This window comes from Molothrus aeneus, chromosome 8 (assembly GCF_037042795.1).
Source record: "Molothrus aeneus isolate 106 chromosome 8, BPBGC_Maene_1.0, whole genome shotgun sequence".
Taxonomy (NCBI): Eukaryota; Metazoa; Chordata; class Aves; order Passeriformes; family Icteridae; genus Molothrus; species Molothrus aeneus.
In genome coordinates this window covers 30,035,001-30,060,519 of record NC_089653.1, presented here as the reverse complement: position 1 = coordinate 30,060,519, position 25,519 = coordinate 30,035,001, and the positions used below count along the sequence as shown (strand labels likewise).

General features: G+C 37.8%; 1 protein-coding gene across 4 annotated transcripts in view; it reads left to right on the top strand.

Moving 5' to 3' along the window:
* Positions 1-15,975: 15,975 nt before the first annotated feature.
* Positions 15,976-25,519, top strand: part of FAM204A (family with sequence similarity 204 member A) — a 16,447-nt gene continuing 6,903 nt past the window's right edge. Inside the window, exons 1-6 of one of the 4 annotated variants that reach the window (XM_066554528.1) lie at positions 15,976-16,031; positions 16,507-16,818; positions 17,749-17,839; positions 18,363-18,396; positions 18,974-19,076; positions 20,772-20,861. In XM_066554528.1, the coding sequence (XP_066410625.1) occupies positions 16,585-16,818; positions 17,749-17,839; positions 18,363-18,396; positions 18,974-19,076; positions 20,772-20,861 (552 nt within the window). In that variant the 5' untranslated portion in view covers positions 15,976-16,031; positions 16,507-16,584. The other 3 variants (XM_066554529.1, XM_066554527.1, XM_066554530.1) reach the window with 3 other exon arrangements.

Here is a 25,519-nt window from a genome sequence, read left to right as displayed (position 1 = left end):
TTCTTTTTGGCTGAAGACATTGAGCTACAGGGCATTTTTAGTGTTTGCTCGCTCCTCATGGAATTCATTAACCATGGAGGTCAGACTGGCTGACTCTCTAACATGCTCTAAATCTGAACTTAGGTACACATTTTCAGATTGCTTATATTAGGGTGTATAAAAAGTATATGATTATCTCTACTAAGTTGCAATAGTTTTTCACATCTGTACATATCCTTGAGTGTTAGTATTTCAGAGCTAGAATTAGTCATGTCTCAGGGTTATTTTTCCTCTGTGCACCACAAGAAAAACCCCACTTTGTATTATTGCGACTTTTCCCAATAACTTTGTAAGGATCCACAGAGAAAAGACTTGGCAGATGGAAATTCAAAGCTTAGACAAGACGTTCCTATTTTAAAGTACATTTGACAACATGATCCAAATCAATATTTCCAGGAAGCACAGCAGATGAAAAAGAGAAAAACTGTCTTTTTAAGTTTTTGAAGTTTTTATTGCAAATATTACGAGTATTTGCTTTTAAGATATTTATCACTTTTCCTTTTTCTCATGAGTACACACCCAAAGAATTTTCCTTGGTTTAGGCTGGTCTGGACCACAGTAAATGAGCACTGAATTCAGACAGATAAAATTAAACTCTAACGTAAATAATTATTAAGACTTGATGGGATCATAATTTTACTGTACCAAGAGGTCTTCTTATGAACTCCCGTGTGGTGTGACGAGGCTTACATTCCACAGTGGTACTGCTGGTGGACATATTCTAAATTATGAAAGCATAACAAACTTAAAAGGTTGACTAACAAGAGTCTAAGGGGATTTGATTTGACCCTTCCCCTGTGTCCTGGGGATAAGTCAACTGGCTGCAGAGAGGATGATGCAATCAAAAGAGGGAGGAATGGATGCAGTTAATCCATGAACGTGCTCTCTATATTGGTATATCATAGAAAGAACAATTCCCTATCAGCAGTGTATGAATAACTGTGTCTTGAGCTTGCACGCCAACAGTTATGGGTAGATGTCATCACTTTAAAAAATAAAAGCTGTTTCTACAGACATGCAAGACAGATTGGTGAATTTGCCTGGTTTAAATTAGGCTGAGTGGTTCAGGATGGTGTAAGGAGAGGAAAGATATTTTAATAAAACCAGCCAAATCAAACCTTCCCTGCCCAATCGACTTTTCGCAGAACAGGTTGACAGGGTATTAAAAGCTGTTCCATTGCATTCTGCATGTGAAAAGGGTGCCTAGCATCTAGATTTAATAGAGCCCTAAATAGCTATAGATAATTTATTCTAGTTATAGCTTTAAGTTCTGTTTTTCAGAGAATAAGAGTCTTACAAAAATGGTTTCCATGCAAATCAAAACCAGCTGAAAGCTTGCCAAGGCCAAGATGTAATTTAAGATGGCATTTAAGCTGCTCTGTCTTTTCTGTCTCTAGAGATATCATCATAAAATAAAAGAATTCATCAGGTAATGTTTTCTTCATTATTCAACTGCACAATTCTGAAGTGAAAAAGTTAATTAGACATACAGTGCTGTCGACACATAGTTTATTAGGAGATTCTGATTAATTAGCTATGGCAAAAGGTTTTTATATAGTCATAATTAATTTATATTTCAAGAAAAAAGGCAAGCAGACAGTACACAGATTTTAATATTTCTTCCCTCTGACAAATTTATCAAAGTAATTCTGAAGTTCTGTTGAACCTACTGCCCTTCATTGTTACTTTATAAAGTGGGAAACAGACATCTGAGAGCAAAACTAACACTGACTTCCCTGGGAGTCAGCTTAACACTTTCACACCATTTTGAAAAATGCATTTTTTTTCTGCTGAACCAGCAAATGAAACCACTGTGAACTGCTCACCAAGACAAATCTTGGAATACACTGAATCAGCAATGCAAGGTTTGGATGTAACACACAAGTTGCCTTCTGCATTTTCATATTTCCTTCTATACAATTGACCTGACTTATAGTAGGACTCGGGTAAAAATTTGATGATTCCATATTGCTTTAATTTTGCATATTGAGTATTATATACCAGAGTTAGACATATTCTCTTAATCTATTGTCATGTTTGCTCCAGACTCATGCTCACACTCAAGCCCAAACTCCCCTGACAGACCTCACAAGTGATACACACTGATTTATGCTTTGGCCAACACTGGAATGAGTCACCAGGTGCAGCAGGCAAAGAGAAGGATGAGACCATCTCAAGCAAATTCAAGTACATAGAAGAAATGCAACTTGTTCAAATCATATGGTAGAGAAAAAGTGAACCTTGACTCAAGCACAGACAACAAAGATGAAGCCACAGATTTAACTGGTGTATCTTCACTAAATTACTGGCAGGAATTAATTTAATCCAAACAAAAGAAAAATAAATAAAATCTCACTGATCTTTGAGATGATCTTTACACTGCATCACTGTGTATTGAGGTTTATCAGCCACAGCACCTACATACTATGATATAAAGACTCCTTTTTTGTGAAACAAACATGAATCCATGTTTGGATATGAGGCTAAAGGCAGAAGCACACATGCAATCACCAGATACTGGTCAGGGTTTGTGAGTCACTTATTCTGAGAGTTAAAGTGTCCTCTGGGGACACTCATCAACAACCCCTGGACACAGCAGGGCTGTCTCCAATAGATTTGGCTCAATCCTTTGAAAATGCTCAGGTGGCACTTCAGCCATGGGTAGAATTAGAAGGACTTCCAAAACCACTGTTTCTACTTTGGTTTCCACAAAAACCTTAGTGATAAAAAGTAGTCAGAAAAGCTGAATGCATGATTCCGAGTAATGTCCATTCAGTTTCTGCTTAAGCTTTTTTGATGCAGTCCATTACTCAGAATCATTTAGAGATATAAAAAATGTTACAATAGTGAAGATTCCTGAATAAATAATTCTCAATTAAGTGTTAGCACCTAATTATATTAACTTATAGTAATTACTGGTTCAATTATGAAATTGAAGATTAACCTGAAAATGCAGACTAGCTAATTTATTTTTATGATAGCTATACACTAATAGTACATATAGTTGGGCTTCTTTGGGCACAAGCAAGGCAGAGTTAATTTTAACACTCTTCTAGGAGGCTAGATTGTCTTGCCACACTTGAACAATATCTGACTAGAATACATACTGGGTTGTGTCTGACACAATGTTCCATTTATTATTACATAGTCTCATGAACCTTGCACAGAAATAGAGGAAGTAATACACCTTGCTTTTTATCATCTCTGCTTAAGGTTTTGTTTTCTTCAGTCAACATTTGCATGAAGCATTTCATGACATCTTATAGTAAGTACAAGAAGCAAACATATTTCTTAATACATTTGTGTTTGGATTTTGTCTTGTGAACAGGAAAGTTAGAGAATGGATCAGGGGAGAGGAGAGAACAGGTTCCACTGTCAGTCCAAATGACATCAGTTAAGTATTTAGGGAAAGCTTTTGACTATTAAGACCAGTGAGATAGAGTAAGATAAAGATGGTCAAGATTTCTTTGGATTGTGTAAGATAGACTGGATGAACTTAAAAAGTTCCTTCCAGACCTCAGATTTTATGAAAGTGTGCAAAACAAGACTTCTGGTGTTTTGATCTCTCGTGTAATCTCGTGATTGCATATTTTATTTCCATATGGGTATAACTAAGAGCAGAGTTTTGCCACTGATTTTTACTTTAAAGTTATGTGACTAAAAAAAAAATAACACCATGCCTTGGAATCCTAAACAGCTAATTTCTCCCAGTCCAAATTTACAGTGATGATTTACTTATTGTGCTACTTACAATAAATATCATGATTCTCAACTACAGAGATAACAAGCTGCATTTGTGAGTGGTGCATGTAGCATTTTTAAGAAGTAACAAAGCAGTAAAGATTACTTCACGTGTGCAGATTATGTATTATTTGTTAGTGTGTCACTTCCAGAACTCTTTCTTTTCCAAGGGAAAGTATAAAAAACATGTGATTAGCTATGACACTTTATATGTTAGCTTTTACCCAGATAAATGTCAGATTTAGGTAATCCTACAGGATCTATGCTTCAAATTCTTAGAAACATGACTCTGGAAGTTTAAGAAAATACATACATACATACATATTATTGAGATTAGTCCAGCAAATAGCACAGTCCTGCAGTAATAATGTGTGGGGCAGATTGAGTTTAACCACCAAGTCTGAACATTTTCTATGTGAATCAGTGGAAACCAAAGGGGAGTGGATTATTCACTAAAGGTGACTAATAAATGTATCATTGCTCCCTAATCCATCGCTATCTTGGCATGTTTTTAACATTTCGATCTCAAGTATCTTCCTAACTTTCAAGAAGATAGAATATAGTACAGATGGCTTCCAAAAGTGACTGCTGTGTATAATTTCTTTCATTACAATGCATGGACTTTTGCACAAGTAATTGGTATTTCCTTTAGCATCCCTTTTTGTTTAATTTTTTTTTTTTTAAGTATGAAGAGAATATTTGAAAGGACTGGTGCATAGTACTTCTTTGGCACTTACCTTGTTGCTATATAACAAATGGGAAAACTTCAGGCAATTTGTGCTTTTGAGATATTTCTCTAGTCAGAATGTCAAACTGGAAAAATATAAAGAATCTAAACTTAATTTTAAAATAAGTAAATTTTTTTATAAAAACCCATTTATGTTTTGAAGAAAGTCAGATTGTTCCATGATTATACATAAACCTGTCACTACCCAACACAATGTAAACAAGTTTTATAGGAGCTCACTGTCCCTTTCCACTTCATGACTCATGTACTGCATGTTTCAGTAACTTCTAAGACACACTGTATTACTCTGCATTCTCATAAACACTAAATATTTTAAGAACTCTTTACTGTTAGGAAGCTGGCAATTTGAATGCATGAAAGCACCATAAGGGTGGCAACTGAGCTTTCCAATACAAGCCAGAATTTGACACTGGCTGTGTAGAAGTGTGAACAGCAAGGTTAACCTTGCACTCAGCTCCTGCCTTTCCCATTGCTGCTAAAATCTCTTCCTTGCTGATGGTTAACTCACCATCAAAAAAATGCAAAATTTACACACCTGTCTCCCAACCACACACAGCTGCACAGATCTCACTGCTGACCCAACCATCTGCAAAATGCAGCAGTCACTTCACGAAGAAACTCAAAGCATTAAAGCATTCTTAAGAAACAATAATTTATTTGCCAAGTGGTGCCTGCACCTCAAAAGAGGCATCCATTTTTTGGGACTCTGGATTAAAAGCATTGGATTCATTTTGGTCAGGCCAGGCTGATTTAGTATTTCTGAGTTTCATCAAGGGCCTGATACAAACCAGCCTGGATTTGATTCCTACACCAAAAGACAGGCTAGAGGAGTCAGTCTTACTGGTGTCTACCCATAATAAAACAGTGGCAGTAAGGAAGGTGCAAACCTTCAAAAAACCCCCAAACCACTCAGAAATCCACATCAGATAGACTTCTGCTCTTTATACGCAGTTCAATATATAGAAAATATGTGCTGGGGCTTTCTGATACTTTGAAATAATGAAGGTCAATATATGAAGAATTTAGAGTAGGAACACTAAATTTAAAACTTAAAATAGTTAATACTGATTTAAGTGAGCCCTTATCAAAACATGTATTTTCCTGGGGAATAAAAAAGGAAGAAGCAGAGCAATACTATGCAGTTTTGAAGAAAAAAAAAAGGTTGAAGAAAATATCTTGGTTCTTACAACATAAATGATGGGCTGTTAAAAGATAAGAGATGCTGTAGATGATGTCTCCATCACTTAAACTACATCTTTCTCTTGGAATCCAGCTCTGTGTAAACTGCAAGTAGGCAAGACAATGCTTAATGAGAAAAGAATAGGATTCCATTTATTGTAAGCATCACATTCAATTTTTAACAACATTCCAACCCTAAAGCTTTTGGAAAATTACTGTTGAAAAATGATGAGACACAATAAACCTATGGTTAAATGTGCTAAATTATGATGATCTGTTTTATGTAGAATTAAGAAGAAACATTTTCCAAAATGTGTGTTGATTTACAACCATTAATTCCTTTCTTTATGTAAACAAATAATTCTTCCTGACATGTTTATTTCTAATCGAAGACCATTTAAGATATTAAAAAAGAATTAAACAGCACTCACTTAACAATGTGTGCTCAGGACCCTTTCATCCCTCCAAATATACACACCAATTGCCTTACCTTTGCAGTGACTCTTCTATCCCAAAGAATCCCAACGTGCTTTGCAAATATAATTAACAATATGGCATCAACCTCCACTGTTGATATGCAACTGCTATTTCTGAAGCTGTCAGCACTTGGCAATACTGTGTAAATGTTTAAAACTAAAGTGAAGAATTGGTTATCAGTCTAGGGGGCAAATATAATCATTGAACTTGGAATTTGATCAGGATTAAGCCCTGGGGTTTACAACCCTGCTCTTTTTATTGCATTCCCAAGGTATCTTGATGGTTAGCATCCTTTAGCTGCACAATGAATAATGATGTTTGACTGGGTGACTGCATCAGAAGGAAGGATAATACACAATGAAAAAAGCTGGTTTATGTTTTCCTTTATTATTTTCTTTTTAATATAAGAGTTCAAACATTTTTTTTCCAAAATACCTATTATAATTAAAAGGAAAGCAGTTTTGGGGTAGGGATAGGTAGGGTAGTTGCAACTGTAGCATCTGGAAGCTGCTCACTGCACCTTCTTTCTGGACATGCCCCCTTTGAAGGGATTAGCAGCAGGCAGCTCCAGGCAGTCCCTGGGTATCAGCTGGCATGTCCCTGACACACTGCCGACAGTGAAATAAGTTGATTATTGCAGCCACAGGGACCTGACATTTTGGAAGAATCTCAAACTGGTCACTCAGGCTGTCCATACAGCCAACAAGGACTATCACAGGATATACTGAAACACAGCACAAGGCATTGCAGCTGGAATGCCCAACGATTGTGTGCTTCACAAATTGTGTTTTATGAAACAATAAATGGCATTTATTTCCCCTGGTTATAAAAGAGGATCCGAGAATTCCTCGGTTGTTCCAAAAATGTAAAACAGGATCAGCAGTAAAAGATGTTGAAGCAGCAGCGTTTCCCTGAGAAGCAGCCAACTTAGAAGTGGAATATGGATTAGTGTCATCAGGAGCAGCAGCAAGAGCTGCACAGGCAGTCTGATGGGGCACTTCCTTCGCACATCATTCTGAGGCTCTACAGCTGAGCCACTCAGAAAATCACAGCTGAAAAAATTTTGTCCAGAACTATCAAGCAGATTTGCACCTTCTCTACACTCTGAATTTTACAGGTTACTGAATAAAGATGAATGAATATCTCATGTAGCAGGTGGAATTTCGATCTCCTGAAAAGAAAAAAATAGCTCCACTACCATAAACAGCAATGGCATGAACTAGAGTTTGATGTGCCATACTGGGTCTTTGCAGAAGTCTGTAATCTCTTGTCAGATGAAAAAAATAAAAGCTCTTTTTAAACAATTCAGTCAATCTCTTGTTTATTTATTTATTTTTTTATTTGTAAGAAATGTAAGTAGGAAGTCTCTAAGATGATATAACAAGGAAACACTCAATGAATTTTATTCTTTAACATGCCATTCTGAGATTATTTAAATATTCTTATTGAATATAAACAGAAAATATCCTAGAAATCAGCCTTCCACACGGATTCAGTAGTAGCATTAATTTCAGTCTCTAACTGTCTGCAACTGCCAAAAAGCCTTCAGAGAGTTGGTGAATCTCTTCTCTTAGTGAAACTGGCCAGCAAGATCAAAAGCCATAAAGGCATTGATTACTGAATGATTGATGTCTGACTGGAAGACCAACCAATATTTATACTGGGAGTTTTTGAAGTGGCAAAATATATCAAAGCTCCAGAGGCTCAATAATGTGTTTTTTTTAATTTTAAACCATTTGGAGTTACCATAGGGCAAATTTAGATCACCTGACAAGGCTCCATTTGAAAACAGCATTCTACAAGTCTGGGTTTACTTTCTAAGATGTCTCAAGGCAGGCACCTGAAATTGCAAGTACCAGAATACTTTAGAAAACATAAGCTTGTATTTCCAAAGCACTGAAAGTTATTATTCTTACTGACATCCAGACATGAAAAAGCCTTATTTATTCACCACACATACTCAGAACCACATGACTTTCTTTGCCCTTGTCTGGATTGAGTTGGATTTTCACAGTGCCCTTATTTTGGTCACTTAAGTTTGCTCCTATATAACTTTTTGTGTTCTTATTCACATTCTAATGAAGTTGAAGAATTCAAAGAAATAAGTTTTCCAGTATGAAGATCTATAGAATTTACTCCTACAAAATTAGCTTTAAAAGATCTTCACGCTACCTAAAGGCTTGATAATCTTTTGTTATGCAAAGGCTCCTTGTCCTGACATTGAAAACTTTAATCTGTTCTTCTGTTTAAGGTGAAATAGCTCTGGCCATGAAAGGCCCTGCTCTGTAAGATGGAAAGGTAATGATAGAGTATGAAATTCCTCCTTGGTCCATCCCATGGTGTAACATAATCCCAAGGCTTTTACTACCTGGCACATCCTGGGAGCAGGTGAAAAATATAATAATTCCTAATTTCAATACTGAAGAACAACTCTACCCAGAGAGTACTTTTACCCCTACGTGCTATTCCTTTGTGCCATCAGGAAACAAGACAAGCTTCTGATCCTCACCTGACACATGGGAACAAACATTGAGGGAGCAGGACCAAGTGACCTATCAAACCTGTGGGTGATATCAGCCTCACAAGCAGGAGCTCATCACTTCCAAATCAGGCCAGTAAGCTCCAACTGTGATCACAGGCCCCTTGAAAATAGTCAAATGGACCATAGAGTCATAATAACTATGCATTTAAATTAGCCAGTTTTTTATAATTGCAAGTTTAATCTGAATTCTGTGTGTGCAATAAAATTTAGAACTACCTCAAATATGTTTCTCATAGCAGATTGCAATTTTTAGTTTCTTGACATTGTGTAGATGTCAGGAAAGGGTTACTGTGATCCCTATGTCTTTTAATATGCCCTAAAGATAAGTGAATCAAGATGAAAAAATACAAGAACCATAGGCAACCTCATAATCCATACTCTCTGTGCTGTTCATTTCCTAAGGAGTGTTCTATATGAGGGAAATTATCTATATTATATGTATACTATAGCAGAACAGATCTATTTTCCATCTGCTACATTTTCCCCCCTTCAAACTCTGCTCCCTCTGGAGGTACAATCAAAAGATGGCCACTTGTCCTCAAAGAGAAAAATACAGTAAATATCTAAAATTATATAATTTATTCCATGTTTTTCAGCAAAATACACAAAAAAATCAACATAATTATCAGAGATTCTTAGAAACGAGTTAGGCCTTAACAGTTAGCTACCTCATTTTATTCTAAAATTCAACAAACTCTGAGAAAATCTCTTTTTTTTTTATACAATCTTTTGGATATGTCATTTGCCATTTATATTTGATGGCCTTAAGGAAAAAAAAGTTACAAAAAGGTATTAATGCAAGTAGATAATAAAGCTGCATTCTATAAATCTATAGCAGCTTACTGTAATCATTAAAGCATGCAAAACTCTTTCATCTATTCAAAAATATGCAGTGCACAGAATGCCTGCTAAGGTGCATGACAAGTCAGAGTTAAATATATATTAATAAATGAATTAGCTTCATAAATAATAGCCATAATGACATTTTAGGAGACAATAAGTCTGAGGATTGTCAGAAAATGGTTGATGTATGAGCTTCACGTCTCAGTGATTCTTCAAAATGAATAGGCTTTGCGAGATAGTTCAGACCCACGACCAGCCTATTTCCTTGAATAATTTACTTGTTGTCAATTTGTACAGCCACATTACACATGCAAATTGTGCTGCCTGTGCAAACACCACTTGGAGATGATAAAAACAAATTTACGAAGGCTATAGAGGAAGGATTTATTTCACTTTCTCGCCCAGGTCAAGCAATACATGTATCTGACGATTGTGTGTACCCAATTTTGTTGTAATTATATCAGCAAATTATTCTTTATAATCTTATTATTTTTAGCAGTCTCCTTGTGCTTGGGATAATTAGCTTTCTTCACTCAGTGTAAAAACAATTCAACTTGCCAGCTAGGCAGGGCACAGCTCCATTATCTGTTTTGGGTTTAAATTTATTCCCTATATTCTTGGACACTTTGTGTAAATTAAAAATTTCATAGTCCCTAATACTGTACACGCTGTTCATTCAGTGATGAATTAAGGTCCCTAAACCTCTACGTTTGCTATTAGATATCTCACCCACTTTATATGTTAATCTGTGCTAATGAATTCCACAACCCCTAGCCACAGCGAGATGACTAAAATTATTACCACTTACAGAGATATGCCTTTTTCATTTAAAGTTCAATTCAAATTGCTCCCATAAACAGTCTGCCACACAAAGATACCTCCTTTAAAGAAGAGTTACTTACCTGTAAGTAGAGTTCTCTGAAGGTAGCACTATCTGTGGATACACATTCCCAGCCACGTGACCCCTGGTTTGTGGCAGGGGGGAGTGGATCCATCCCTTGATAGTTGAGACTTTTTCCTCAAGGCACTTCATTACCTCTGCAGCTCCTGTGCCTCAAGGGTTGTTTATATCACAGCCTGTCAACACAACCACCCCGCACTTTGGGAAGGGCCTGGACCAGGCTGAAGAGCAGAGAGGCTCCTCAGAGTGGCGGCCACTGTGTTGAGGGAACATCTACACAGCAGCTCTGCACTGAGCAAACCTCAGGTGTGTGTCCTCTTCCTTCTCAGGATTGCTACCTATGAGACTTCACAGCAAGAACAGCAAATCCAGTGAAACAAAACCACAGAAGGCAACGAAAAAACTGGCACAGAATCACACGTGTCGCACGAGAGTCACCCAAGTGTCAGCTTGCCCATGGTGCAGCTTCTGGCACTTCACAGGAAGCCTGGCTACACAACCAAAATTCTACTGCTCAAAAGGAAAACAATTTAAATATTACATTTTTCTCCATAAGGGAGAACAGCAATACCCTCTGTTGAGCGATTGTGTTTCAAACCAGTAGAGGGCATTGGCATACACAGAGACTAAAGAGGTTTGTTACAGGAGCTTGGAAAATCAGCTGTTATTTATAAAAATGAAACAATAGTACACTTCAAATACAGTTCAAAGTAACAAAACTGGCCCTTCAAAGTTAAATCAACACAAAAATAAAACGATTGAGATGCTTATAAGACTTTACAATTATATAGACCTTTATTGCAGTACAAATACAAAACTAATTAATTTTATCTAATATCCTTGAAAAGTAGTTAAAATAGTGTTGTTTGTTCCACAAACTAAACCAAGGAGAGGTTAAGTAGCATGCCCCAGCTCCATATCTGAGTGCCACATGAGCTGTAAGGCTCCCTATTGTACTTCTAAACAACATCCATTAATACACAAAGCAAAATTCTTTGAGAGGTTAAGAAAACTGCTTTCTGACTCTTTCTGTGTAAAAGAAGTCAGGTGCCACTCCATTTGGTGATATGGTAGAAGGGTGTTTCTCTTCTATTCCAGAGAAAAGCATCCAAGATCACAACCCAGCGTAAAGATTTTGTATTCAATACAACAAAATCAGGATTAATATATGTGGATCAAATAAATTTGTCCAATACTAGGTGAAAACCCTCACATTGTAGTGAATTACATGACTTCAGGTTCCATAAAACATATCCTGCACTCAAAATAACGAATGCAGCCACAGAGGGGTCAGGTCAGAAAACACAACAGTCCCCATGCCCCAAGGGAACCCCAAAGGAATGAAAAAATGCTGTGGCACAACAGAAGTGAACTTCACACCCTCACTGCCTGCCCCGGATGGGACCCAGTCGAGTCAGGCTAAGGTTGCTATGGGTACATCTCCAACTGCTCGCTGATGCTTTTGCCTTCTGCAAAAAAATTATTCCAGAGAACCCAGATCATCAGCACCTTGAAGTGCTTACACTTTTTTGTGAGACCTACACTGCAAGATTAATTTGAGCAATTCTTATTTGCTCCTTGGCTTTACCCTCTGAAATCCAGTGCAGACTCTGTTGATGCCCTGGAGTCCAAATGGGCTCAAAACCTATTTTATGCTCACAATAGACAAGGGTGATGAGAACTCTTCCACCTCTGAGGCACTGAAGTTGAAAATACCTTGTTCGTTCCTCACAGGACTCTTGTGGCAAGAATGGGAACTGAGTACAGATCTTCCAAGCTTCAATCTGGAATTTTGAACAGGTCTTACTTCCTCCCTGAATGCCCACCTGTGTGTTAGTGCTTTAGAAATGCCTTTTTTAAAGAGTAGACAAAGCAACTTGTTCATGGGCTGCTGATGCTTAAAACCACAGACATTTCTTTCTGATTCTGTGGTCAGAATTTTCATCAAAATGCAAACCTCAGAGGAGCAAGGACATTGTAAATGGTGACATGAAAATATTCTCATTAAAGCTCAGGGCTTGATGCTACATTAATCAGTTATGTACTTGTCTATAATAAGAAAATTTAGAAATATCTGGGCAGACTTGCTTAGATCTTATATAGCAGAGTATGTGGGAAAAAAGCTGTCTGTAAACCTTTTAACTGACTTTAAATGTTCATTTGACTATAAATATTTCAAAGGATTGATAAAAAGTATATTTTAAGTTAGCATCAAATTAAAAGTTTAGGAAAGAAAACTCAGAGGCTATTTTATTGTCTTTACATCTCTCTTTAAAATCATACTAATTTTCCTTTCCAACACTACTTTATTGTATTAAAATATAACCATGCTAGAAAAATTTCTCATTATGTTAGCAAAAATGAATACAAGGTAGATAGTATACTAACACAATGACTGTAATCTGCTAAAACAAGAAGGCCCTCCTATTATGTTTAAAGAAGAGTCCAGTTCTTGATCATTTTGACATAGTTTGAAAACAGTGTTTCAAAAGGATAGAATGTGGAATATTTCACTGCTTAAGAAAAACTTTATGTCTTCATTTACTGCTAAAAAAACAGATAATAATGCAAATTTTTGTTGGAGTAGATTTCATTTCTGTACTAGGAAATTGAGTATATTTTGTGGAAATAAGTATGTACAGCAGTATTTGTGATTAGCTAAACATGTTTTCAAACCTATATCCAAGGAACTAGTTCAGGCCTTCAGTGTGTTCTACAGCTGGCCTGAAAATGTGAATTGCACTGTGAGAACTTGCCATGGGGACCTGGCACACACACAGCCAGCAGCTTTTCTGGGATCTGACAGCTCTCACCACTTCTGTGACTGGTACTCATTAAGAGAGTTTCCAAAAGAACCCAAAATACATCTGACAAAGTACACTATCAGAACTGGAACTCATGGTAGTGCCTGTAAATATCGCACAGCAGGTAAAGGAAGAGATAAAGATGGATAAAGAAAAAATTGCCAAGAACCTGACAAATCACAGAGATCCTGGAAGATTCAAATTAAACTTGTTGTTACATTTAATTGCAGTAGTCCTTCCTTCTAAAGTTCAAGTCATTTTTAATAACAGCATCAGAAATATCTAAGCTGTAATTACTGTGGTGTGCCAGTTTGATGTTCCACAGGAATCTCAAAGGCATGACTCGTTTCATTCATGAGAGTCATTGCTTGGCAAGTCTCCAGGACAGGAATTCAAGTGAGAAAGGAAATTAGATCAGTTGACCAAAAGGAAATAAATCAGATTATTTGAATATTTGCTCAATGGGGAACAGAAAATTGCCATCAGAAAAAGTCGACACTGAATCAAGCGTTGGCCACAATAGCAGCCCTCACAAATTTGATGTAGGGACATCAGGGCTGGTCACAAGGTTGTGCTGCCTTCTATTTTCTTCTGCAGATAAAAAGACTTTACACATTATTCCAACACAAAAACCCAGCAGTAAGTTGCAAATTCTGATAAGTAGCCAGCAAACTCTTTTGTAGTTTCATCAAGCACTTTGTGAATACAAACACTTCTGGACTGATGAAAGTCCAGCTGGAGCTCTTGCCACCATTTTTCCTATGGAAGAAACTGTGAGAAATAAGATTTTTTATTTTTTTTTTGTGGGAGGACTGGAGATTGGCCTGAAAATGTGGCTTTTAAAATGACAAGAACATTTAATTTGTAATTATAAAATGCAGTTAATGTGGATATTTGAGCACTTCATTTGTGTGCACCACCAGTGCCATTCTTGCTACAAATTACTAAAAAAGGAGCATGATGTTTGGATACAAATTGTGTAATGAAATGAAACTTGACTTCTGAAAATCTATCCCTACTAAACATATAAATTTACAGGTCATAAAGATGTCACACCCCTTTTAATTTTTTGAGTGTGTTCAAATTGGGTCACATTAAGAAAATATCATGCAGCCTAACGGTCTAACAACTCACTAGAACAAATGGCAATGAATATCCAGTATCAATACAGTTATTAATTACCAATTATCTGTGTACCAAATACAACCAATTATTCAATGTAAATAAAATAACTCTCTTAAAAATTGATTTCCCAGATGAGAGGAAAATCTAGTTAGCAAGCTGAGTGTGAAATTTACATGTAGTTCATGAAAAAGTGATTACTTACGGAATTAATTGATTTTAGAAATGAATCTGAGGATGCAAAATTATGGCATAAAAGGAAAACAATCTGAAGATCTGATTTATGTCCATGAGAAAGGCATTTAGTTTTTCCTTCCATGCACAGCCAATCCCAGAAGCTGGGATCAACCAAGAAATCCCTACTCATAGCCATATTCCCAATTATCCACCTTCATAACCCTCGTCCTTTTCTCGTTCCCCTCTTGTTTGTCCACAACTGGGTCGTTGTGGTTTTGTGGTTTGGGGTCAGCAATTCCTTTCTCAAAAGTCTCATTATCATATTGAGGCAGAGTTTTCAACCTGTCATACTGTCACTCAAAAGTACATCTTCTCACAGATTATTTGGAAGATGGGAAACCTCCTGTCTTTCAGATACATTTCAGTGCTGGGGATGTCAGCCTTGTCCCTTCATCTTTTCCTTGTGCCTCCCTTCCGGTTGCTCCTTCTATGCAAGATGTTCTTGCTGAGTCACATTCAGGCTGCTCCTAAGTACCTGTGTTGTCTGCCTCTCCGAGGAAAGCTGAAAGGACAAAGCGTAACAGAAATCTTAGAGATAAACAATTCCTTTGCACAGAATTCGCACTTTTGTGCTTTTTTCTTTACCACATTAATCCAAGGCACTACCAGGAACTTTGGAAGGATTTTTCAATTCTTGTACAGTATGACCCTCTTCATTCAGCGTAAACATTTTGGTGTGGCTTAACTACAAGGTTTACTGTTGGAAGAGACACCATATTCCTTTATTGCTTTATTCAAGGATTGCTGTACAACTTGATGGTTGTCCTTCTGCAAGAAGCTCAAGTCTGATGAGGAGGAGCTGAGGGAGTTGGGGGTGTTTAGTCTGGAGAAAAAGGAGGTTAAAGGGGGACATTATTGCTCTCTGAGACACCCTGACAGGAGGCTGGAGCCACACTGGCAGCGGGCTCTGCTCCCAGGGAATAAGAGATTTGATGAAATGGCCTTCTGTTGCATCAATCGAGATTTAACTTGGACATTAGGAGCAATTTTTTCACTGAAAGGGTGACAACATTGGAATGGGCTGCCCAGTGAGGCGATGGAGCCACCAGCCCTGGAGGTGACGCCAGCAAAGACTGCATGTAGCACCCGGTGTCATGGTCTGGTGGACACAGTGGCGTTGGGTAGTAAGTTGGACTCGCTGATCTGGGAGGCCTTTTCCAACCTAAACGATTCTGAGATTCCAAACAAGTCGCCAGCACCAGCTGTGCCCAAGCCCCACCGCGCCCCCCTCACAGCGCTCCCCTCACAGAGCCGCCCGCCATGGCCGCCCCGCCCCGCCCCGGGACAGCCGAGCCGCCCCGCCCCGCTGCCATGGCGACCGGCGCGCCCGCTGATTGGCTGCGCCACCCCGCCCAATCCGCGCGCGGGGTGTTCCGGCGGTGCCAAGATGGCGGCCAGGTAAACACGGCCGCGGGCGGCGGCGCTGAGGGGGCTCCGCGGGCACCGGGGCACGGTGAGAGCCCGCTGCCTTCTCCTAGGCCGGCCTTGAGCTGCGTTTCTCTTCGGCTCCCCTCCCTTCCCCGGCCTGTCGCCTCACCGCACCGGCTCTTCCGTGCCGGGGCCCGGGAAGGGGAGGCGGCTGTGGCGTCCCGGGAAGTTGCCCCTGTGGAGGCACGGGAGGCATTTGCTGCAGTTTCGATCCTAAACTGAAAGGAGCTGTAAGCAAACGCATAGGGGCACAACTTTAATGGACAAGAAGTGGGGGGAAAAAGTGGTCTCAGCCTCTGTAATCAAGTTGTCTTCTTCTTTCTGAAATAGTAAGTATTTGGGCCTTTATAATGTGCTTGTCTAAAACATGGAATGATATTTATGTAGAAAAAGCAAAAATATTTCTGATTACGTGTTTTGCTGTGTCTGTTTCTCTCTTCTGCAGGTTGTTTTTGTGTTGGAATGGGTAACGTGGTGTCTTTGCAGTGACTTAAAATAGTTTGGACTTTATATAAGCTGGAAGATGTGGAGTGGGCTGTTACCTCCAGGACTGAATGAAAGCGATGTTGATCTGAGTTCTGATGATGAGGACGAATCACCTGATTCCTGTTCAAAGCAAGAGGCAAAAGAAGATACTGAAAGAGTTCAGGGGACTGGAGAGGAAAGTAATGCCAGCAGTGAACCTCTTGTACCAGTAACAGATGAAGAAGGTGAATTTCAAACATGCCCTCCTGGAGTTTCTGTAAATATTTGGAATGTATGTATCATTGCAGGTCTCCAAATGAGCATAATGCAGTCTACTCAAATGGTTGATTTTTAAATTAAAGTAATTATAGTAATTATAGTCAATATACAAATCTGAAATTGAATTATGAGTATTATGATATGAGCCTATTCTGAGAAACTCAATCTGAGTGTACATACCTTAGATTGTTTAAAGCGAGGTGAACAGGAATTTAGGAAGGAAATTATTAGGTGGTAGTTTGCTGGTGATTGAGAGCACAGCAAGGAGTTGTCATAACTATACAGGTGCATAAAACTTGTGTTTTCAGTGGCTAATGGGCTCTGAGCTGCTTGGTAGGTGCTTTCTGCATTGGTAAGGATTTCAGTGTTTCATACCTGGGAAGGGGAGGTGTGCCCTGCTGCTTGCTGTAGGATTTACTGGATGCATTCAGACTCAAGGGTTCCTTAAAACCTCCTGATTTTGCAGTTGCATGTAAAGACTGGGAAAACCAAAAAACCCTTAATAAAACAATGTGTTTTAGGCTTTGGATTCAAAATAAGAACTGGCAAAAAATAATTGCCTTCTTTCACCCCTCAGTCTTGTGGGTAGCCTTCTGTGCTGTCATTAATTTGTGGATTACAAACTACCAACTAGGCAATAAAAATACATGGTATAGCTCAGGAGTGCACAACAAGCAAAAGTGTGTTCTGTGTCACATCCCATGAGAGGACTGTCTGATCTGAACAGTCCTGGGATGCAGGGAGGGCACAAAGTCAGAGAAAGGTCAGGAAAGATTAGCACCATTTCCAGTTTAACACCGCCAGAGTCCTGTGGTCTCAATTTATAGATTGGGATGTAATAGATAACACAAGGCACGGTGGGTAATGATGCATTTCTCTATGTCATTTCTTAAAAATGGGGGGAAAATTACAAGTACTGACTTGGTTTTTCATAATCTTGTAGAAATTTGTGGAGCTTCAGAAGAAACACCGGGAAATGAAAATGCAAGTGAAAGAGGAAAACAGATGCCGGAAAAGAAAGCGCCGCCGAAAAGGTGGTTTTTTAATAATTAACAGAGTTTATTTTTTTCCAATTAAATTAGTATCAATACATGCTGTTTTGTGGGTGTTTTGAGGTTTTCTTTCTTGTGTTTTTTTTTTTAATGAAGCATTGTATTCTAGCTGTTATCTAGAATTTTATTTTTCTGCTTGTATGCATTATTTGCAAGGTTGTAGCGAGGTTGTAGATAGATTGCTACGTAGAATGCAAGTAATATATTTGTCCTCTTCTTAAAAGGGAGACAGAACTTACTGAATTAGTACTGATTTATAATGGTTAAGTGTATTTCAGTAGTTCTACAAGACTTACTTTTGCACATTCTGGTTAAAGCTTCACAGATATTGCAGGAGTTTCTTACAGCTGAGTGGTTTAAATCCACATGATCATTGGGTAAAAAAACCCAATGTGTTGATCTTTCAAAGGAAATGTGACCAATTAGAGCTCTGTTAACTTCATTGGATGCTGTGGGGTATCACTGTGTAATGTTGGATTTTTTTTTCTTTTTTTTTTCCCCTTAGCAAAACAGAGAAAGACCGATGAAGTGGCTAAGAGGTATAACCAGGTCAATGGGATTACCTGAGGTCTGTTAGTAGGAGGCAAAACTTAGAATAAGCCTGACCACATTCATAGCCAAAGCCTAGCTTTGAGCATTGTGTAAATTATCTTTCAAATTTGCTCAATGTCTCTGTTGTGCTGGATTTGTACTGGTGATTGATTGATGGAATGTTATTGCTTGATTTTAAAAATCAACACAAATGTATCATTTAATGTAACTTTTAATAGACTTAATGTTCTTCCCACTTCCTTCATACAAGCCCCTGTTCAGCCTGCTCCTTCCCTTCTTTTTCCTCCTTGGCAGTGTTAGATTTATGGTTAGACTCAATCTTAAAGAACTTTTTCAACCTAAATGGTTCTATGATTCTATCAGCTTGCTTTCAAGATTGTGAAATTACACTTAGACAAAAGGGGAGCAGTAATTAATTTCACTTTTTAAAAAAAAAAATAAATGGGTGAAAAGACCATGTCTTCCAAATGGAAGAGTTTATTTTAGCTTTGAAAAGGATATTACGAGTTGTGGAAAGGGAAGTGGTTATAGTAATGACTTGTTTGTTTGTTTGTTTGTTTTTAGTAGTCAGCAGTTGGAAAATGAAGACAAATGGAAAGAACTTACACAATACTTTGGAATCAATGATAGATTTGAATCACCTGTGGACAGCAGGGCTCCACAAAAGGTGACTGTTAATACAAAGGCAGTATCAGCTTGTGTTTGGCAGTAAAGGAGCTTGTCCTTAACTCAGATAGGACTGAAACTGAGGCTGTTTGAGGGTAAAGGACACAGTCGCTCTGAGGAAGGATGATTTTGTGAGCTTTTTAAATAAATGTCCTTGAATGGTTGCTGTGCTTTCTTTAAAGACAGTATCCAAGCTTGTTTCCTGTCTGGTTTTATTTTCCCTGTTTTCCTGTTGTGAGAGACAGAACACTTCATATGCATCGCTTGACTTTTGTTTTGCTTCATTGTTTTTTAACTTCAAAATGTGTCACATAAATTCTTCAGTTGGCACCAGTGGCTACAAGAATTAAAGGTGCAATCCTAGCATACATTTTGACTGGATTCATAACACATTCTGTTCATAAATATTACTGTGTAACTAGTCATATCTGAAATAATTGGCACACACAATGGATAAGTTAAGAATCTCACTACATTGGGAGTTTCTGGTAGTGCTGTTGGCTCTATAATATTTCTTATGAAGTTCTCTGTAAGTTCTATTACGTGAAATGTTCAGTTAGCTTTCTTTATGATAATTTTTGTATTTTTCATTTTCTTAAAGTACATTTCTGCATGCAGGTCATGAAGATTTGTTTGCTTCTTACTTTTAGTGGCTATTTAGTTGTCATTGAAGTGGTCAGGATAGATTTGGAATGAGGCCCAAAGTGTTGAAGTGCAGATGTTTCATTGTAATTTCAGGGATATTATCACTAGTGGAAGATATGTCTTGCTATTTTCAGAAAAGGCATCTTGACAGAATTTGCCATCACTGCAACTTCCAATGGTGATGTTTTTTTCATCTACCACCTGAAATAACTCAAGTGCCGTGTTTGCAGATCACTGTTTCTCAAGAATTCCATTAGCTTTTTCCTTTTTATCTCTTGAAAAGTCTATGTTATGGAACTGTCAAATGTGTTTCCTTTAGTTCACTAATATTTAAAATCAGTGAGGCTGTAAATTATCTTTTGTTATGAGAGTGAGGCTTTTTGTGACATTCTGAAGTCAGTGCCATCCTTTTGTACTCCATCAGAAATTTACAACTATAATTTCCAGGAGATAGTTACTTTTTATTGTTACATTTTTCATAAGTGTTGCCATTAAACAAGTTAAGTTTACCTCTGAAAATAAGAAAACAACCCTTAAATCCTGAAGCTTTTTCATTGTTTTCCATAGGGCTGCTAGAATTTTTAATTTATTAGCACAGTGGAGTGGCTTTGTGCCAGAACTCTGGTTTTGGGGTAAAGATAAGATCTTAGAACTGTAACGATACAGTGGTAATTGCCATTCTTCATGTTACCTGACACATATATTTCACATTTTGTTTAGAAAGCTCCAGGGATGGAAGAGATAAGCCAGATCTTCAGATGAAATTTTATTGTGACAGGCATAAACTAGCCCGTGTAATTTTTTTAACCTATAGTATTATGCTGCACATAAGGTGGAACTAATGCAATGATTTGTGCTCAGGCAGCCTCTCAGTGAATTCTTAATTATACTGTCCATTACAATACACAGACAGAGTGATTTGTGGTACCCAGAAATTACAGGTTTATGCAGTGTCTTAAAGAATTTTATGAAAGAAATATTTTTAGAAAGGATGTGCTCCCTTTAAATATGTTCTTTTTGTTCTAAAGGCATTTACCTTTTTTTTCCCTAGTCTGGCCTTGAACTGAGCATAGAGAAGTGTGTGGCTGAAGGTGACATTGCCAAGGCTGAGGAGCTGAGTGACAGATTGGCCATTCGTGAGGTAAGTGGGCTGTTAACAGAAACTCTGAGGGGTCATGCAGTTTTGCACATCTGGACTGAAAGTCCAGAGTAGAACAGCATTGAAGGTTGTTTGTACAACCTCTTTCCTGTTTCCTGAGCAGAGTCAGTCAGTGATTTCAGGACTTTGCTGCTGATCTGGCAATGCTTGGACAGCTGTAGCTGTGTTTAAGAATTGAAAATACATCCATGAACTGTGTCAAGTACTTGCTTTAGAGCCTTGCTGCTCACTCCACAACTCAGAGGAGTTGGTATCTGGTCATCTGTGTTGAGCTTTTGTTTTTTCTCTGTGTTACAAGCCAGGAGGACAGGAGTAGGATGTTCCCTTCCTCTCAGTTCCCTGTGCCTCATAATTTTTTGTTGCATTACCTCTCCCATAATCATGGGAAGCCTGAAGACAGGTAGAGATTTAGCAAGCCTAGAGCAAATAAGGGCATGTGAACCCCAATACTTGTTATTCTGTGTGTTTATGTGGTCAGGAGTTGATGGCTGGAAGAATTCTGAAGAAGAATGGGAGTAGATGGTTGTCTCTCTATACTGCTGCTGTAGCCTTAGAATTGTGATGGATATTTTTTCTCTTTGTCATAATTGTTCAGTGTATAAATACATACCTAAAACCAAGTGCAAAGTAACACAATTTTTTCAAGATGTTGTCTTGATAGTTGGTGTAGTTGAACAATTCCATGAAAGCTGTGCTCTCTTTGCCACAAAAGTGGGAGAGAAAAAATCTGCATGTAGAGGTCTTAGTGAATACTTAAAACTGGTGAGGAATCTATCAGATAGCTCTGGTAACTTCATTTAAGAAATTGTTCCATTTGTGCACATAGAGTAGGTGGTAGCAGCTGAAGTAAAAATAGCTGAAGTCCACAAAGGCTGTTTTCCCCACTGCTAGTTGTGCATAGGGGGGGAAATGCAGAGGAAAAAATTAGGTTAATAAAATAGTTTTAACAGTTTTGAAGCCAGGTAAGAAAAAAAAATACCATTTCAGGGAGTGGAAAAGTGATCTTTTTAAAGTCATCTGAGTAGTATGATTTAAACTACAAATCTTCTAGATTTATACTAAAAAAAAATAACTATGTAATGTTTTGCTTTCATTCCTTTATCTTGAATATTCTTCCATCCTCACAGAGGTAATGGCAATTTTCTGTCCATTGTATATGCTTGCAAAATTGAAAGGTATTAGAAAAGGATTAGGAAAGCAAAGACAAATTTTAGCTCATTCTTATTCTCATACAAATATTTTAAATGTTTCTTAAATACAGTGTTTTAAACTAAGCTTTAATGTAAACTTGCAGATTTAAATCTGTTTCAGGCAATGTTTACAATATTGTGATGACTTTAAAAACAGACAGCTTTTGAAGTGGGAAATGCAGTTCTTATGGTTCTCTGAGGTTAGGTAAGAGTAACTGTTCCTCAGTGAGTGTTCTTACAAAATCATTAAACTCCTCCATTTAGTCACTCAGGGCAGTTTCTAATGACTGGACTCTTATCTGCCTTGTCACCAGTGATCAGAAAACTTCAGTCTGCAAAGATAACAGCTATTGACAGTGGTAGGAATGTGCCCTGATGTTCTCTTTAAGTCTGACCAGCTTCTGACTGTTTTATTACCTTTCATGTGTTCAACACGAAAAACACTTGCTGTTCTCCTTCACAAATGTCATTATCCCATCTCCTCTAAAGTGGTTGGAGTATTATAATCAATAAAACATACTGAGGTTCTAGTGCAAATTGTTTGACTATAAAAACAAATTAATGTAAGAAGTTTTAAGGTTTTGTAATATTTATGATAAACTGTTATCTGATTTTGGTAGCCATGGGATTATACAACATCTAGCATATCCCAGGTGCTCCAGCAGTGTATTATTATTTGTGGAACATTAGCTCCAAATTGTTGACTTTCAAATATTAGCATGTTGTAATTCTGAAAACAAAATGCTTGAAACATTATTAGTATTCACAGCCTTGACTTGGTTTTGGTTAAGTGGGTTTATCTGAACAAATAATATGTTGAAAGAAGGGAAACTCAAATGACTGGCTTGATCTCTCATGAGGAGTTTTGTCGAGGCAGAATCCATGTGAATTCACTGGGGTTCTCTGCTCTTGTAGAGATGTGCTCCATTGCTCACTGCAAGGTTCATTTTTCTTTGTGATTTTCAGAAGCTTTTCTTTTTAATGGATCTTTTAAAATACTTTTTTTTTTTTTCCTAAGGAAATTCTTCTAACAGTAACTGTTTCAGTGAAGAGCTATAAAAAGAGGATTTGATTATGGAAGAGGCTGATTGAACGGTCATTGTTTTGTACACAAGTACACTTAATAAAATATTGCTTTGATGTTGTATTCATTCAATTGCTACTTTTCTTCTCTTAGCAGTTTACAGAAATGTCGATTTTAATATACAATGCCTCTAAGAAGTGAGTTAATTTTAAATTATGTGGCTATTTGTATCCCTGTAACTTCCAAATGCAGCACAGCTCTGTGAGCAAGTCAGGCATGGAACTGCACTGTGGCTGTATTGAAGTACACCACTTCTGAAGTCTGGAGTAATAAGTGGATGATTTATTGTTCTTTTATCTCAACTTCATCTCTTTATGTATAGTTTTCATTTTTCTTGAGCAGTGTCACAGGGCTGGGGACAGAGAGTGTGTGAGAAACAGCTGTGTGGTGTTTGGGGTGCAGCCCCCCTTGCAGCCATGTGAGAAATGTTCAGTGGGTAGGTGTTCTTTTTGAAATCAGGTGTATGGGGTTTTAATCGGCACCATTTTCTTTTGCAAGAAGCAGTGACTGGAACCTGCTGATAAAGCTTTTGCTTTGAGGCACAGATCCCAGAGTTCTTACAGCCGTTTCCTGCCTTAATAAGTGAAACTAATTTTTGATGTATAACATTTATAAGCCTGTGAAACTGATAGGGCAGCTTCAGTATTTAGAAAAATGAAGCCAAAAATAAACAGATGATGAGTATAGACGGTAGAAACATGTCCTAAAAAGCAAAGGAATGTCAAAATGATGCTGTCAATATCCTGTCATTGTGACACAGTGAGAAAAGGTTTTTTAAAATCAGATTCATTTAAAATCAGTGATGACTTAGGCAATATGCATAATCTAGCAGCTGTCAGTGCATCATGGAATTTTGCATTCTAAAAACCTAAATGATACTGCCTTAAGGTTTTGGGCCTTCAGGTTTCCAGGTGGTACTTGTTGCAGGTTCTTTAAGGAAAATGTTACTGCACTGCATTAAATGATCCTTTGGGCAATATATATTTGTTGTTTTCTTTGCTTTGACAAATACACATAAATGCTGATTTTAAAACAAAGCTTCTCAATCCAAGAGCATTCAGGGTTTTGGAATGAGAATTAGAACTTGAACACCTCCTGCATGAGGCTGTATTTACTGGTGGCTGCATGGGTGGATTCATATGTAGCTTTTGAGACTGGCTGGTGTGTTCCCCCTTTTTTGTTGCATTTCTATTATAAAAATGAGCTGTATGTATTACATTGCTGAATATTTTGTCTAATCTCTGGGCAAACGTCACTGCCAAGTGTTACCCCTTGTCTCCTGCTGTCAGTCATCAGAGTAGCAGATCTCTACCTGTGGCATCCTTGGCCATCCCCACAGCACATTCTCTTGTGGGGTGTTCAGCTTCCCTGAGAGGTCTGGTGATCCTCAAGTTCTTGAATTCGTTATTTTATACACAAGTGAAGATTTTCCTGAAAAAAATATGGGCACCACCTGCATTATGTGGTAGAGAATAATTTAGGCCTTCAGTAACTCTGCTCCTTCAACTTCTGGCTGGAGCACCTCAGTGCTGTGATGAAATTATGGTGTCCAAGATCAACACTGCTTTGATAAATGTGTTGAGCAGCAAAATAATGCAGTGGGTCATACTCCTTAATTCACTGTAGAGCTTCAAGCTCAGTTAGACTACTGATTTCTTTAATACCTGCAGTACAGTACTGTTAGTATTAAAATAAATTAGCCATTCATTGTAGTGTGCATGGTACAATATGCACAGCTAGTGTTTATTACTGTAATCCAGTTGCTGTCTTTGTTATCACATTCCAGGGCTTCCAGCATGGGCAGAGTCCTTCATGTTTTACAGTTGTGCTGTTCAGATGTAGCCTGGCATACCTAAAGCTGTTCTTTGAACATTGCATTTAAGGATGACTTATTTAACTTGAGTGATGCCAATAGAAATGTTAATGTAGAAGTTACCAAAAAGAAAAAAAACTGAGCCTTTTAGAATGAAAGTTATTAAGAGAATAAAGTTCATGTGAACACTTACCTGGGCTGAAATGACAAGATTTTTTTGGTGAAGCCTTAGGGTAGGATAGCTGAGATCTAATAGTAGCAGATACTTGGGGTATGGAGCTGGGAACAGACACTTGGAATTATGTCAACTTCTTAATGCTTTGTAAAATTTTTTCTGGAATTCTGTCTTGAGATGTAATTAAATTGTTTCTACTGTGTTAGTGGGAATCCACCTAGATTTCTTTAAAGAATAAATGTTGATAAATTAGAGCACTGTGACTGTGCATAGCTGGATGTGTTTATCCCTTTGAGTAAGGATGGTATGTGCAGATACCTGCTAATTTCACTCTGCTATAAATCAGTTTCAATCTGGAATGATACTTGTAAAAATTAT